Source organism: Elephas maximus, chromosome 4 (genome assembly GCF_024166365.1).
Source record: "Elephas maximus indicus isolate mEleMax1 chromosome 4, mEleMax1 primary haplotype, whole genome shotgun sequence".
Classification (NCBI taxonomy): domain Eukaryota; kingdom Metazoa; phylum Chordata; class Mammalia; order Proboscidea; family Elephantidae; genus Elephas; species Elephas maximus.
In genome coordinates, this window is record NC_064822.1 from 196,924,469 (window position 1) to 196,938,182 (window position 13,714).

At 50.4% G+C, this 13,714-nt stretch overlaps 1 protein-coding gene across 1 annotated transcript; it reads left to right on the top strand.

Annotated features, from left to right (window-relative positions):
- Window positions 1–9,094: 9,094 nt before the first annotated feature.
- On the top strand, window positions 9,095–13,587 carry KLHDC7B (kelch domain containing 7B). The gene has a single exon (XM_049884996.1). The coding sequence runs from the start codon at window positions 9,400–9,402 to the stop codon at window positions 13,585–13,587; it is 4,188 nt and encodes a 1,395-aa protein (XP_049740953.1). The 5' UTR covers window positions 9,095–9,399.
- Window positions 13,588–13,714: the final 127 nt, after the last annotated feature.

Consider the following 13,714-nt stretch of genomic DNA (forward strand, 5'->3'; position numbering starts at 1 on the left):
GCTTTCACATGCATGTGAGGTGACTGAAAATACCATGGCTTGGGTCAGGTGCACCTTAGTCCTTAAAGTGACATCTTTGCTTTTAACGCTTTAAAGGGGTCTTTTGCAGCAGATTTGCCCAATATATCTTTTGATTTCTCGACTGCTGCTTCCATGGGTGTTGATTGTGGCTCCAAGTAAAATAAAATCCTAGACAACTTCAGTCTTTTCTCCGTTTATCATGATGTTGCTTATTGGTCCAGTTGTGAGGATTTTTCTTTTCTTTATGTTGAGGTGCAACCCATACTGAAGGCTGTGGTCTTTGATCTTCATTAGTAAGTGCTTCAAGTCCTCTTCACTTTCAGCAAGCAAGGTTGTGCTATCTGCATAACGCAGGCTGTTAATGAGTCTTCCTCCAGTCCCAATGCCCCATTCTTCATCATGTAGTCCAACTTCTTGGATTACTTGCTCAGCATACAGATTGAAGAAGTATGGTAAATGATACAACCCTGATGCACACCTTTCCTGATTTTAAATTACAAAGTATTCCCTTGTTTGTTTGAATGACTGCCTCTTGGTTCTACATGAGCACAATTAACTGTTCTAGAATTTCCATTCTTTGCAACATTATTCATAATTTGTTATGATCTACATTGTTGAATGCCTTTACACAGTCAATAAAGCACAGGCAAACATCCTCCTGGTATTCTTTGCTCTTAGCCAAGATCTATCTAACACCAGCAATGACACCCCTCATTCCACATCTTCTTCTGAATCTGGCTTGAATTTCTGGCAGTTCCCTGTAAAAGTATTGCTGCAAACATATTTTAATTATCTTCAACAAAATTTTACTTGTATATGATATGACATCTGTGCAATCTTTCTCTGATTTTGGGACTTCAATTAAAATATGTTAACCTTTTTAACATATCCTCTATATCTCTTATTCTCTCTTCCTTATTTTCTGTCTTTATGACTCTTTTTGCTGCATTTTGCATAATTTCATCTAACCTATCTTCCATTCTTCTAATTCTATCTTCCACTGTATGTGTTATGAAGCCCATCCACTGGTTTCTTAATTCACTTACTGTATTTTTTTTTTTTCCCCAGTTCTGGAAGTTACATTTATTTTCAAATCTGTTGTGTCAGGCTTGGTTTTTACTTAAGTATAGATGTTGTTGGGTGCTGTCGAGTCGGTTCCAACTCCTAGCAACCCCATATGACAGTAGAATTGCCCCATAAGATTTCCTTGGCTGTAGTCTTTGTTTTTAGTTTTCTTTATTTTGCTGTTGTTTTTGAGAATATACACAGCAAAACATACACCAATTCAACAGTTTCTACATGTATGATTCAGTGACATTGATTACATTCTTTGAGTTGTGCAACCATTCTCACTCTCCTTTTCTGAGTTGTTCCTCTCCATTAACATAAACTCATTGTCCCCTAAGGTTCCTATCTAATCCTTTTGAGTTGCTGTTGTCAATTTGATCATACATATATATGTATTTAAAGGAACATAACGCACAAGGCAGACTTTTTTTAACTAATTAAGTTAAACTATTGTTTTAAGAAAACCTCAAGAGATATTTTTGGTATAAGATTTAAAGAGTATCACAGGGCAATAGTTTCAGGGGTTCATCCACCCTCCATGGCTCCAGAAAGTCAAGAGTTCATGAGAATTAGAAATTCTGTTCTGCATTTTCCCCTTTTTTGGTCAGGGTTCCTTCATAGAATCCTTTATCAAAATATTCAGTAATGGTAGCCGGGCACCATCCAGTTCTTCCGGTCTCATGGCAAAGGAGGCAGTTGTTCATGGAGGCAGTTAGCCACACCTTCTGTATGCTCCTTCTATTCCTGACTCTCTTTATTCTCTTGTTGCTCTAGGCAAATAGAGAACAATTGTTGTGCCTTGGATGGCTGCTTGCAAGCTTTTAAGACCCCAGGCACTATGCCACAAACTAGGAAGTAGAATAGAAGCGCTAAACACATTATTAGGCCAATTAACTGGGATGTCCATGAAACTATGTTCCTAAACCTCCAAATCAAGGAACCAAATACCATGAGGTGTTTGGTTGTACATAAGCAGCCTCAGCAGCTACGTTTTTTTAAAATGTTGTAAATATATCTATCACACAACTGTTGCAATTCAACTTTTTACAGCTGTACAACTTCTTGACAAGCATTACAATAATTGGCTGTGCAACGCCACCCTTAATCAATGCAATTTTTTCATCGTCATTGACCCTCCCTCTCCTCCTGCCTGCTGCCCCTGGAAACCACTAATAAACCTTGGCCTCTATACATTCGCCTTTTCTTGACTTTTTATGTAAGTGAGGTCATACAGTATTTGTCCTTTTGGTTGTAAGCTTTACAGAATCAGATTGGCAGGTCTTTCTCTCATGGAGTCACTGGCTATGTTTGAACCACCAACTTTTTGGTTAGCAGCCAAGCACTTAACCACTGTGCCACCAGGACTCTTTTTAGGCATGGTTGTTCTTGTTAGGTGCCGTCAAGTCGGTTCCAACTCATAGCGACCCTATGTACTACAGAACAAAACACTGCCCGGTCCTGCGCCATCCTCACAATCATTACGCTTGGGCCCATTGTTGCAGCCACTGTGTCAATCCGTCTTGTTGAGGGCCTTCCTCTTTTTTGCTGACCCTGTACTTTACCAAGCATGATGTCCTTCTCCAGGGACTGATCCCTCCTGATAACACATCCAAAGTATGTAAGACGTAGTGTCACCATCCTTGCTTCTAAGGAGCATTATGGCTGTACTTCTTCCAAGACAGATTTGTTCATTCCTTTGGTAGTGCATCATCTATTTGATATTCTTTGCCAACACCACAATTCAAAGGCGTCAATTCTTCGGTCTTCCTTATTCATCGTCCAGCTTTTGCATGCATATCATGTGATTGAAAATACCGTGGCTTGGGTCAGGCACACCTTAGCCTTCAAGGTGACATCTTTACTTTTCAACACTTTAAAGAGGTCTTTGGTAGCGCCCAATGCAATGCGTCTTTTGATTTCTTGACTGCTGCTTCCATGGCTGTTGATTGTGGATCCAAGTAAAATGAAATCCTTGACAACTTCAATCTTTTCCCCATTTATTATATGTTGCTTATCGGCCTGGTTGTGAGGAGTTATATTTTCTTTATGTGGGGGTGTAATCCATACTGAAGGCTGTGGTCTTTGATTTTCATCAGTATGTGCTTCAAGTCCTTTTCACTTTCAGCAAGCAAGTTTGTGTCATCTGCATAATGTGGGTTGTTAATGAGTCTTTCTCCAATCCTGATGCCCCATTCTTCTTCATACAATCCAGCTCCTCAGATTATTTGCTCAGTGTACAGATTGAATAGGATACGACCCTGACACACACCTTTCTTGACTTTAAATCATGCAGTATCCTCTTGTTCAGTTCTAACAACTGCCTCTTGATCTATGTACAGGTTCCTCATGAGCACAATTAAGTATTCTGAAATTCCCATTCTTTGCAATGTTATCAATAATTTGTTATGATCCATACAGTCGAATGCCTTGGCATAGTCAATAAAACACAGGTAAACATCTTCCTGGTATTCTCTGCTTTCAGCCAGGATCCATCTGACATCAGCGATGGCCAGATAGCTGTCTTCCAAATTTCTTGGCATAGATGAGTGAACACTTTCAGTCCAGTATCCGTTTGCTGAAACAATTGATATCCCATCAATTCCTGGAGCCTTGTTTTTTGCCAATGCCTTCAGAGCAGCCTGAACTTCTTCCTTCAGTGTAATTGGTTCCTGATCATATGCTACCTCTGGAAATGGTTGAATGTCGACCAATTCTTTTTGGTATAATGACTCTGTGTATTCCTTCCATCTTCTTTTGATGCTTCCTGCGTCATTTAGTATTTTGCCCATGGAATCCTTCACTATTGCAACTCGAGGCTTGAATTTTTTCTTCAGTTCTTTCAGCTTGATAAATGCTGAGTGTGTTCGTCCCTTTTGGTTTTCTATCTCCAGCTCTTTGCACGTGTCATTGTAATACTTTACTTTGTCTTCTCCAGCCACTCTTTGAAATCTTCTGTTCGGTTCTTTTATTTCATCATTTTTTACTTTTGCTTTTGCTAGTCTGTTTTCAAGAGCAAGTTTCAGAGTCTTCTGACATCCATTTTGGTCTTTTCTTTCTCTCCGCCTTTTTAATGACCTCTTGCTTTCTCCATGGATGATGTCCTTGATGTCATTCCACAACTCGTCTGGTCTTCAGTAATCAGTGTTCAACGCACCAAATCTATTCTTGAGATGGTCTCTAAATTGGGGTGGGATATACTCAAGGTCACACTTTGGTTCTCATGGTCTTGTTCCAATTTTCTTCAGTTTCAACTTGAACTTGCATATGAGCAATTGATCGTCTGATCCACACTTGGCCCCTGGCCTTGTTCTGACTGATGATATTGAACTTTTCCATCATCTCTTTCCACAGATGTAGTCGATTTGATTCCTGTGTATTCCATCTGGCAAGGTCCAAGTGTATAGTCACTGTTTATGCTGGTGAAAAAGGTATTTGCAATGAAGAAGTCGTTGGTCTTGCAAAAATTCTATCACGTGATCTCTGGCATTGTTTCTATCACCAAGGTCATATTTTCCAGCTACTGACCCTTGCTATGTTTCCAACTTTTGCATTCCAATCACCAGTGATTATCAGTACATCCTGATTGCATGTTCTCCAGCTCTGTCTGGGATCCTCTATTGTGATCTCTTTCAGAGCAGTCGGTGGTGGTAGCTGGGCACCATCTAGTTGAGCTCGACTCAGTCTGGAGGAGGCTGTGGTAGTTGGGGGCCATTCATCCTTTGAACTAATCTTTTTCTTGTCTTTGGTTTTCTTCATTCTCCCTTGCTCCAGAGAGGGTGGGACCAGTAGAATATCTTGGATGGCCACTCACAACCTTTTAAGACCCCAGATGCTATTCACCATAGTAGGATGTAGAATATTTTCTTTATAAACTATGTATGCCAGTTGAGGTAGATGTTGCCTGATACCATGGTTTCCACAGCCCTCAGCCCAGTAATTCAATCCCTCAGGGAGTTTGGATGTGTCTATGAAGCTTCCATGATCTTGCCTTGGTCAAGTTATGCTCACTTCCCCAGTATTGGGTACAGTCCTTAAGATTTTAGTTTGCTTCTTACAGGAGCATGGGGTCAGGACTAGTCTGGACCACTCCAGTTCAAATTCTAGGCCCGAGGTTCCCTGGATCACCCAAGTCACATGAATCCAGGCCTTAAACCTATGTGGGCACCGACTGATTTATCATTTTCTCTTACTGTGAGAGCTCCCTTTGTGGTTGCAGCTCAAAGAAAAGGGTGTGTCTTAGTTTCCTAGTACTGCTGCAACACAAATACCACGAGTGGGTGGCTTTGAAGAACAGGCATTTATTTCTCATAGTTTGGGAGGCTAGAAGTCTGAATTCAGAGTACCGGGTATATAGGGGAAGGCTCTTCATCAGCTCTTTCAGCTTCTGTTGCCCCTGGATTCTTTGGTGTCTTGGTGACCTCCATGTGGCATCTGTCTTCCCGTTTGTGCTTGCTCATCTCTGTGTCTGTGCTGCTCCTTATAACTCGAAAGCGATCAGGTTTAGGACATGCCCTTCACTGATATGGCCTCATTAACATAACAAAGAAAACCGTATTTACAAACAGAATTGCAACACATATTTTTGGGGAACACAATTCAATGCATAACAGGATGGCTTGTCAGACCCCCACCTAGGTATGCCCTGACCTATGTCCCTTTTGCCCTGTAAGGCCACCAAACTACAGCACAGTTTCAAAACTGTTTTTTCTGGATTTGCAAATGCCTCCAGACAAAAGCAGCTCTGAGGGATGGGCCTTCTTTGAGTTCTCAAACCTTGTCCTAGATTTTGGCTCAGAAATTTCTCACTTTCTGAAACTCTCTGATGCTTTTATGAAATTTTGTAATTAATATTTGAGCTCAGCTTTAGTTTTCTTCAGCAGGAAGATTGATGCTAATACCATTGTTGGAACCCATATTCATTGTAGGATCATGTTAAGCCTCTCTTTTACACACACACACACACACACACACACACACACATATACCCCTCATGGTGGAATTCTGATTGAAATTATATTGACTCAATTTAGAACAACTTAGGGGACAACTGACATCTTTATGACATTAAGTTTTCCAATCCATGAATGTGATAAATGTCTATATCAACTTAAAATTATTTTTAAACTTTAAACTTGCATTTGAACTAAATGTAGCAATTGATTTCAAGAATTAAACAAATATAGTCTCCCTCTTGGAATTTTTTTTTTTTCTTGGAATAAGAGGAGACTTTCACTATGCTTTCCCTCTTCCCTTCCCTCTGCCTCCCCATAGTTTGTTTTTATTTAAAATTTTTATTTTATGACTCTGTATTAAGACTATTAAACTTGTATTAAACTTTATAACCATATTATCAATAATTATTTAAATAAGTTTTTTCAAGACCACACTTTAAAGTCATGAGCAAGTTTTCTTCATGTTTCTCATGTTGTCAAACACATTTTTTTTTCTATTATAAATCACATTGTGTTGCTTTTCTTATAATTTTTGTTTTTGCATAGAGCTTTTCCTGCATCATATGAATTCCTTAAAGGGTATTCTCTGGGATATGATTGTTAAGTATGGGATTATTAACATTTTCTAGGCTTTAAAATTATTCTAGATTTATTTAGGCATATATAAAATACATACTTTTGAACATAAACAGGATTATACCATAATAATATTACATTCTTGGTTTCATATCATTTTCTTATTATAGAATATTTCCTGCTTTAAAAAAATTCCAGTAACAGAGAAATCTGACATTTGGCTGGGTCAGCTGTTTTCCACCATTTCATGTAGATTAGCTGTCCCTTTTCTTGAGCTCTGCTGGAATGATGTCTTCATTTCACTCTGCTCCTCCTCCACTAAGGGATTCAGAGGCACAGCGGTGGCTGGGTGCTGTCCAGCTCTCCCCGGCTCAGTTACCAGGTGAGGTGGGTTCCCCTCTTGTGGAACAGCTGGCAGGTACCCTCCCCCATATGTGGGTGGCAACATTGGAAGGCAGGGAGGCTGCCCTCCTTTCTGTTTGGCTTGTATTGTTTCTGAGCTCCCTCCCTCTTTTCCTCCATGGATTGGGACAGGATTTCCTTTCTCCAGTGGCCGAGTTGCCTCAGCAGGCAATCCAGAAAAGATGCTTCAAAGGAAAACACTAAAGTGATTTCCTCCCAGGACCCATTTTTGTGATTTTTATTTTTTGCTTGATGGTAATTCATGATACTGAGACCATGTTTATGTCACAGCGCATGTAGGTGACCACATGGCTTTGGAAGTATGTACCACTGTTTTACTCTCGGCGAGCCTCGAGCCTCGGAAGGCAAAATGCCCACACCTTGGGGAGGCAGCAGTGCTCGGCCACCTTCCCAGCAGAGACTCTCTCCCTGCAGAGCAAAGCTTTGCCCTCGGGTCTGGATTTTAACAAAGGGAGGTGGTTCTTCTCACACAGGCTGGACTGGACACTTTCTTGTTCACCTGTGTGTCTCCAGTACCTGTCACGGTCCTTGGCACCTGGTGGCATTGGCGTGGAATGATTTCCTGTGCTTAGTCCTCCCGCCATGGTGTCCTAAAGGCATCACTGGGTGGGCACTCCTCCTGTTCTCCCTACAGGCTGGGGGCTCAGACAGACAGGGGTCTTCAGGAGCTGTGGTAGACGGTGGATGTGCCACTCTACACCATAAGAGGAGAAGCAAGTTGGGGAACGCCACCTCCCTTCTCCCAAGGCCTTTAGGCACCATACTTAACCAACAGAGGCAGAGTCTGGGACAGGATACAGAATAAGGCGTGTGTCTAGAAACCCCTCCCCCAACTCAAGGTCCATCTTAAAGTCTGGGGGGCCCAGCCTTCTACCTTCTTACTGTCATCTAATAGGCCCCAGGGAGGGAGCTGGGAAGGGACCAGATGGAGTGAGATACCTGAGGCTCACCAGGGCCCAGGCTGGGTGCCAGGGACGCTCCTGGCCACCTTCTTGTGCTTGAGTCAAGGAGAAGCCCTGGGCCCTGTGTCCCAGAGGGAGGAAAACACACTCACATGCTGTGGGGGCCCTGCCTCTGTCCCAGGGACCTCAGACTCTTTTTTATCTTGGCCCACCTGGTACCTGTCCCAAGACTTATTCCTGAGGCTGGCTCAAGTGAAAAGCAGATGGCAGAAACATGGGTGCTCCCCTCCCCTCGTCCCCCAAGAAACCAAACACTGAGGGGAAGCAGGGTCACACCCAGGGAGGCATCTGTGAGGGCCTGAGCCCAGGCAAGACGTGGGCACAGAGTGTGGTCCCCAGATGAAACCAGGCTCTCCCAAGGGAGGGGGACTGGAGATGTGGCCCAGGAGCCAGCCTGGCAAGGTCCGGGACATGGGTACCAGGGGGCTCCAAGCGTGCTGGCACTGTGAAGGAGTAGAAGCAGGCTGGGCTTGGGCTGTCAGTGAGGCAGCACCTGGGAGGTCAAAAGGTCCTGGAGGGCATGGAGGGGAGGGTCCAGGAGGCTCTGGGGGGCCAGGTGGGTGACAATAAGACTGGCCCCCCCAAAAAGAAAACTTTTGGGTGTTCATCATTTTGTTTTTCTCTCTCCTGGAGACTTAGAAAGTCTTTTTGAAAACCCCCTTTCATCTCTGCTGAGCTTAGGGTAGGAAGTCCTAGGCTGCCAAGGCGGGGTGGGCCAGGGCCGCTGGCTTCACGCCCACACTTGATCTTGGAAGACGAGGCTGTCGTCACCTCTGTTCACCTTTGATGAGTTCTCCTAGTTAGGACACCACGCCCTGCAGGGTCCAGCCTGTGAAGTGCTTGCCTGCCGGCCCCACCTTCCCCCCACCCCCAAGTGGAATAAGCTGCTCAGGTTTCTGGTAATTTCATCGGGGCTGCATCACATTGCTGGAGCTGAGATAGCATCTTCCCATGGTAACCCTTCCCTGCAGAGCTCCCTGCAGCCAGCCCAGCTCAGAGGGGGGACACTGAGGAGGGGTGAGCTAGGGGCATGAGGGTCCTGGGGCTAGGGCAGCTTGCTGGGATGCTGGCATAGGGATCCGGAACACGCCACCTGCCACTGGGGACTGACAGAAAAGGAGAGGGAGTAGGAGCTGGGCGAGGAACCAGGAGAGGCCCCTACCTTCTGCTGCCTGTGCAGACTGGCCTGCCGACACCGTCAATTGGCTCTGCCAACAAACCCCCACCCACACAAGCACAAGAGCCACCCCTCCAAGGCCAGGCAGAGTGACACCTGGATTCCACAATCCACCCTCACTGCAGGCAGCTCACAGAGGGGGCAACGCGGGACCAACTGCAAGACAGCAGCCCAGGCAACTGGCCAATTAGGCTCCCCCTTGGGGTCTGCATCCAGCATCATGACCCAGGGTGCCTCTGAGCCAGACGCCCATCGCTGGGGCTGGGACATGGATGGGGACGAGGACTGGGACAATGTGGTGCTGACCCTGCTGGCGCTGGCTGTGGTGGCTGCCACAGCGCTGGCCTTGCACTGGTTCGGCTCCGGGCAGGACCAGGAGATGATGGGACCAGAGTCTGCAACCTCCCACCCCCAGCCTCCTCAGGCGAGAGGATCCGGGTCAGCCCTGCACCCAAAGATCAAGGTCAGTGGTGGAGTCGAGGGACCACAACAGGGGAAGTCAGGCCCTCCAGGATGCTACCAGGGGAGTCCTGTTGCCACAGAGGCCCAGGGCCAGGAGCTCTCCGGCAGGGAAGGCCTGGGTGCCACAGTAGGGCCTACACCCCAGATGCCTGGAAAGGTGGTCAGCAGCACAGCCCGTGGACAGAAGCATGGCAACAACACCTCAGAAGCCACTCAAGGCACAGAAAGGCAGCCTCTCAGGCCAGGCACTGCCCCCCTGGGAAGGAGCAAAGCAGGGGGGACGGCCAGCTCCATCCTGATCCATTTCACACCTCGGGATCCTGGCAGAGAAGCAGAGGAGGGGGCAGGGGCAATCTGTCCGAAGGAGCCAGCACACCAGACCCCTGGTCATGCAGCTGAACAGGACACCAGCGCCTGGCAGCCAAAGATGGGGCTGCCTCATCCACGGGGCAGAGGCTGGGGCAGCCGGCGGCAGCCAGCAGACACCTGCTCAAGAGACAGACCCTGCCGCTTGCCCAGGCTGGACCCGCTGAGGCTGGGTGCTGTGGTGAGTGTGTGGGATGCTGTAGACGCCACTGTGGCCACTGCTGCTGTGGACACCCCTGCCTGCAGGCTCCTGGCAGTTTCCCAGCCTTCCCCTTCCCCTCAGGGATCTGTCCCCCAGGAGAGGCCTGTGTCACACAACATGCAGGCTGGGCCCCTGGCCGATGTCTCAGAGAAGGATCACAGGAAGAGCAGCCCCCAACCAGTCCAAATCCTGGCTCTGGGCTCAGGGGCCATGACTAGTGGGAATGGAGACACTCCAGGGGGCCCAGGTAGTGCCCCCGAGGAAGGCTGGCCTTGGGCAAGGAGGGAGGTCCTAATCACCAGAAGCTTCAGCCAGGGTCCGGGCTCCATGGACCCATCATCACCAGGTGGGCCACGTGGGGGATGCCCACATTCGTCCCAAGGGTGGGAGACCCCAGAGGCCTGCAACATGGCCAAGACTGGGGTGGGTGGCTCCAGAGATGCCCACTCCTTCTTGAGCCCAGGGTTGGGCAGGACAGAAAAGCAAGGGGGCCACAGCCTTGGAGAAGGGAGAGGTTCCTGGCAGGTTGAGGGGGAGCAGAGCTGTGGGCAGGCAACTGGCAGCCAGGCTGCTGATCCGGAGCCCAGGCAGCTCCTGGACAGAGAGAAGCCAACCCCAGGCCTCTCAAGAAGTATACCGAGCTGCAGTCCCTCCCCAAGTCCCCTGGCCACCCCACCCACAGGCGCGCCTTCTGAGCAACCCCCCTCTACGTCCTTGCCTGCAGCTCATCCCCTTGGGGGTTGCCCACATGTAGCCTCCACTCTTCCAACCTCCTCTCCTTCTTCAGAAGTGGCTCCCTCCGAAGTTAGTCAGGGTCCTTTTGAGAATGAACATTTCAGAGCAGCCCCACCCCCAACTCTAGTCCCAGCCCCAGCCCCAACTTCAACCCCACCTCCAACCCCAGCCCTGACCACAACCCTAGCCCCAACCCCAGCCCCAACTTCAACCCCACCTCCAACCCCAGCCCTGACCACAACCCTAGCCCTTACCCCAGCCCCAACTTCGACCTCACCTCCAACCCCAGCCGTGACAACTCTAGCCCCTACCCGAGCCCCAACTTCAACCCGACCTCCAACCCCAGCCATGACCACAACCCTAGCCCCTACCCCAGCCCCAACTTCAACCCCACCTCCAACCCCAGCCATGACCACAACCCTAGCCCCTACCCCAGCCCCAACTTCAACCCCACCTCCAACCCCAGCCATGACCACAACCCTAGCCCCTACCCCAGCCCCAACTTCAACCCCACCTCCAACCCCAGCGTTGACCACAACTCTAGCCCCTACCCCAGCCCCAACTTCAACCCCACCTCCAACCCCAGCGTTGACCACAACTCTAGCCCCTACCCCAGCCCCAACTTCAACCCCAGCTCCAATCACAACTCCAGCCCCCATTCCAACCCCAGCCTTGACCCCAACTCTAGCTCCAGCCCCAGCCCCAGCCCCAACCCCGGCCCTGACTCCAACTCCAGCCCCAACCCTAACTCCAGTCCCAGTCCCAATCCTAGTCCCAACTCCAATTCCAGCCCCAACCCCAACCAGTTCTGTGCAGACTCCGGCTTCTCAGGAGCCCAGGATGGCTCTCTCCAGGGACTGTCTGGAGGAGCAGGTCTCAGGCAGCTGGGGAAACCTCGTCGCAATGGTTCTTAAAAGTCACCCCTTTCCCAGGCAAGAGAGGCCCCAAGAGGGAGCCTCAAGGGCAGATCCCAATGACCTTGCAGACTCCAGGAACAGTGTATCAGGTCCTTCTGAAGGCTCAGTCTCCAGCGTGGGGGAAAAGGGCAGGCCTCCAGTGGGGCAGGCTGCAGGGGCAGTAATCAGGCATCTGGCTGAAGACCCATTCCAGCTGCAGCCGAGAGGCTCCCAGATCGACAGGGCTCCCGCCCCAGGTCGAACGCTGAGTCCAGGAGGAACTGGAGTTGAGGAGAAAAGCCATGGCTCAACGCTGCCCTGCGCCACAGATCCCCGGCCAACCCCTCGGACCAGGAAGCACAGCCTATCTGAGGTGACAGAGAGCTCTGGGCTTGCGATCCGCCCAGCTGCCCCTGGGCAGCGCCAGGAAGCTGTGCAGGGGCAGGAGGCCGGGCCTGCGGGCCGCGGGGGAACCCTCAAGGAGAAGCAGGAGGAGGCCCGCAAACTCATGGTTTTTCTGCAGAGACCCGGGGGTTGGGGCGTGGCCGAAGTGCCACGGAAGCCTAGCACCCAGCCCCCGGCGCTGCCGGCCATGGTGGCAGCGCTGCGGCGGCGGCTGGACTTGGGCAGCTGCCTCGAGGTGCTGGCCTTCGCCCAGCAGCACGGCGCGCACGGCCTGGCCCAGGACACCTACGCCGTGATGAGCGACAACCTGCTGCACGTGCTTGGGGACCCCCACCTGTACCGGCAGCTGAGCGGAGCAGACCGTGAGCGCATTTTGAGCCTTCGGACTGGCCGTGGCCAGGCTGTCCTCGGGGTCCTCATGCTGCCCAGTCTCTACCAGCTGACCCGCCCTGGGCTCTCTGGCGCCCCGAAAGGCGAGGAGGCTCCTACGGCCGGGTCGGTGCCCCTGCCTCCCGCGCATCTGCACGTGTTCAACCTTCAAGAGAACACCTGGCGGCCCCTGACCCAAGTTCCCGCGGAGGCCCCTCTCCGGGGCTGCGGCCTCTGTACGATGCACAACTACCTGTTCCTGGCCGGAGGCATCCGCGGCTCAGGGGCCAAGGCCATCTGCTCCAATGAGGTCTTTTGCTACAACCCTCTGACCGACATCTGGACTCAGGTGCAGCCCATGCGGCAGGCCCGAGCCCAGCTCAAGCTGGTGGCCCTGGATGGGCTGCTCTACGCCATCGGGGGTGAGTGCCTCTACAGCATGGAGCGCTACGACCCCCGCACGGACTCCTGGACCTCTCGCGCGCCCCTCCCTGCAGGCACCTTCCCTGTGGCACACGAGGCTGTGGCCTGCCGTGGGGACATCTATGTCACAGGGGGCCACCTGTTCTACCGCTTGCTCAGGTACAGCCCCGCCAAGGACGCATGGGATGAGTGTCCCTACAGTGCCAGCCACCGGCGCTGCAGCGACATAGTGGCGCAGGGCGGCTTCCTCTACCGCTTTGACCTCCTCCGGGGCGTGGGCGCTGCGGTGATGCGCTACAACACCGTGACCGGCTCCTGGAGCCGTGCTGCCTCCCTGCCCCTGCCGGACCCAGTGCCCCTGCGCTGCACTGTGCTGGGGAACACCATCTACTGCCTAAACCACCAGGTCACCGCCACCTTCACTGTCTCTGATGCTACCGCTCAGTTCCAGGCCCAGGAACTGCAGCCCTGTCCGGTGGGGAGTAAGGGCGTCCTCTGCCCGTTTGTCCTGACCCTGCCCCCTGCGGCCCCGCTGCAGACCGCGCTCTGAGCCCCTCTGGAGGACGTGGGTGCAGCAGCTGGGCTCTGGGGCCTTAAAGGAAACCCTGCATTGGGGTGGATCTGCCAGACGCAGGGCTCTGGGACAGGGCAGGGATCTAGAACTTTCTGCTCATGTC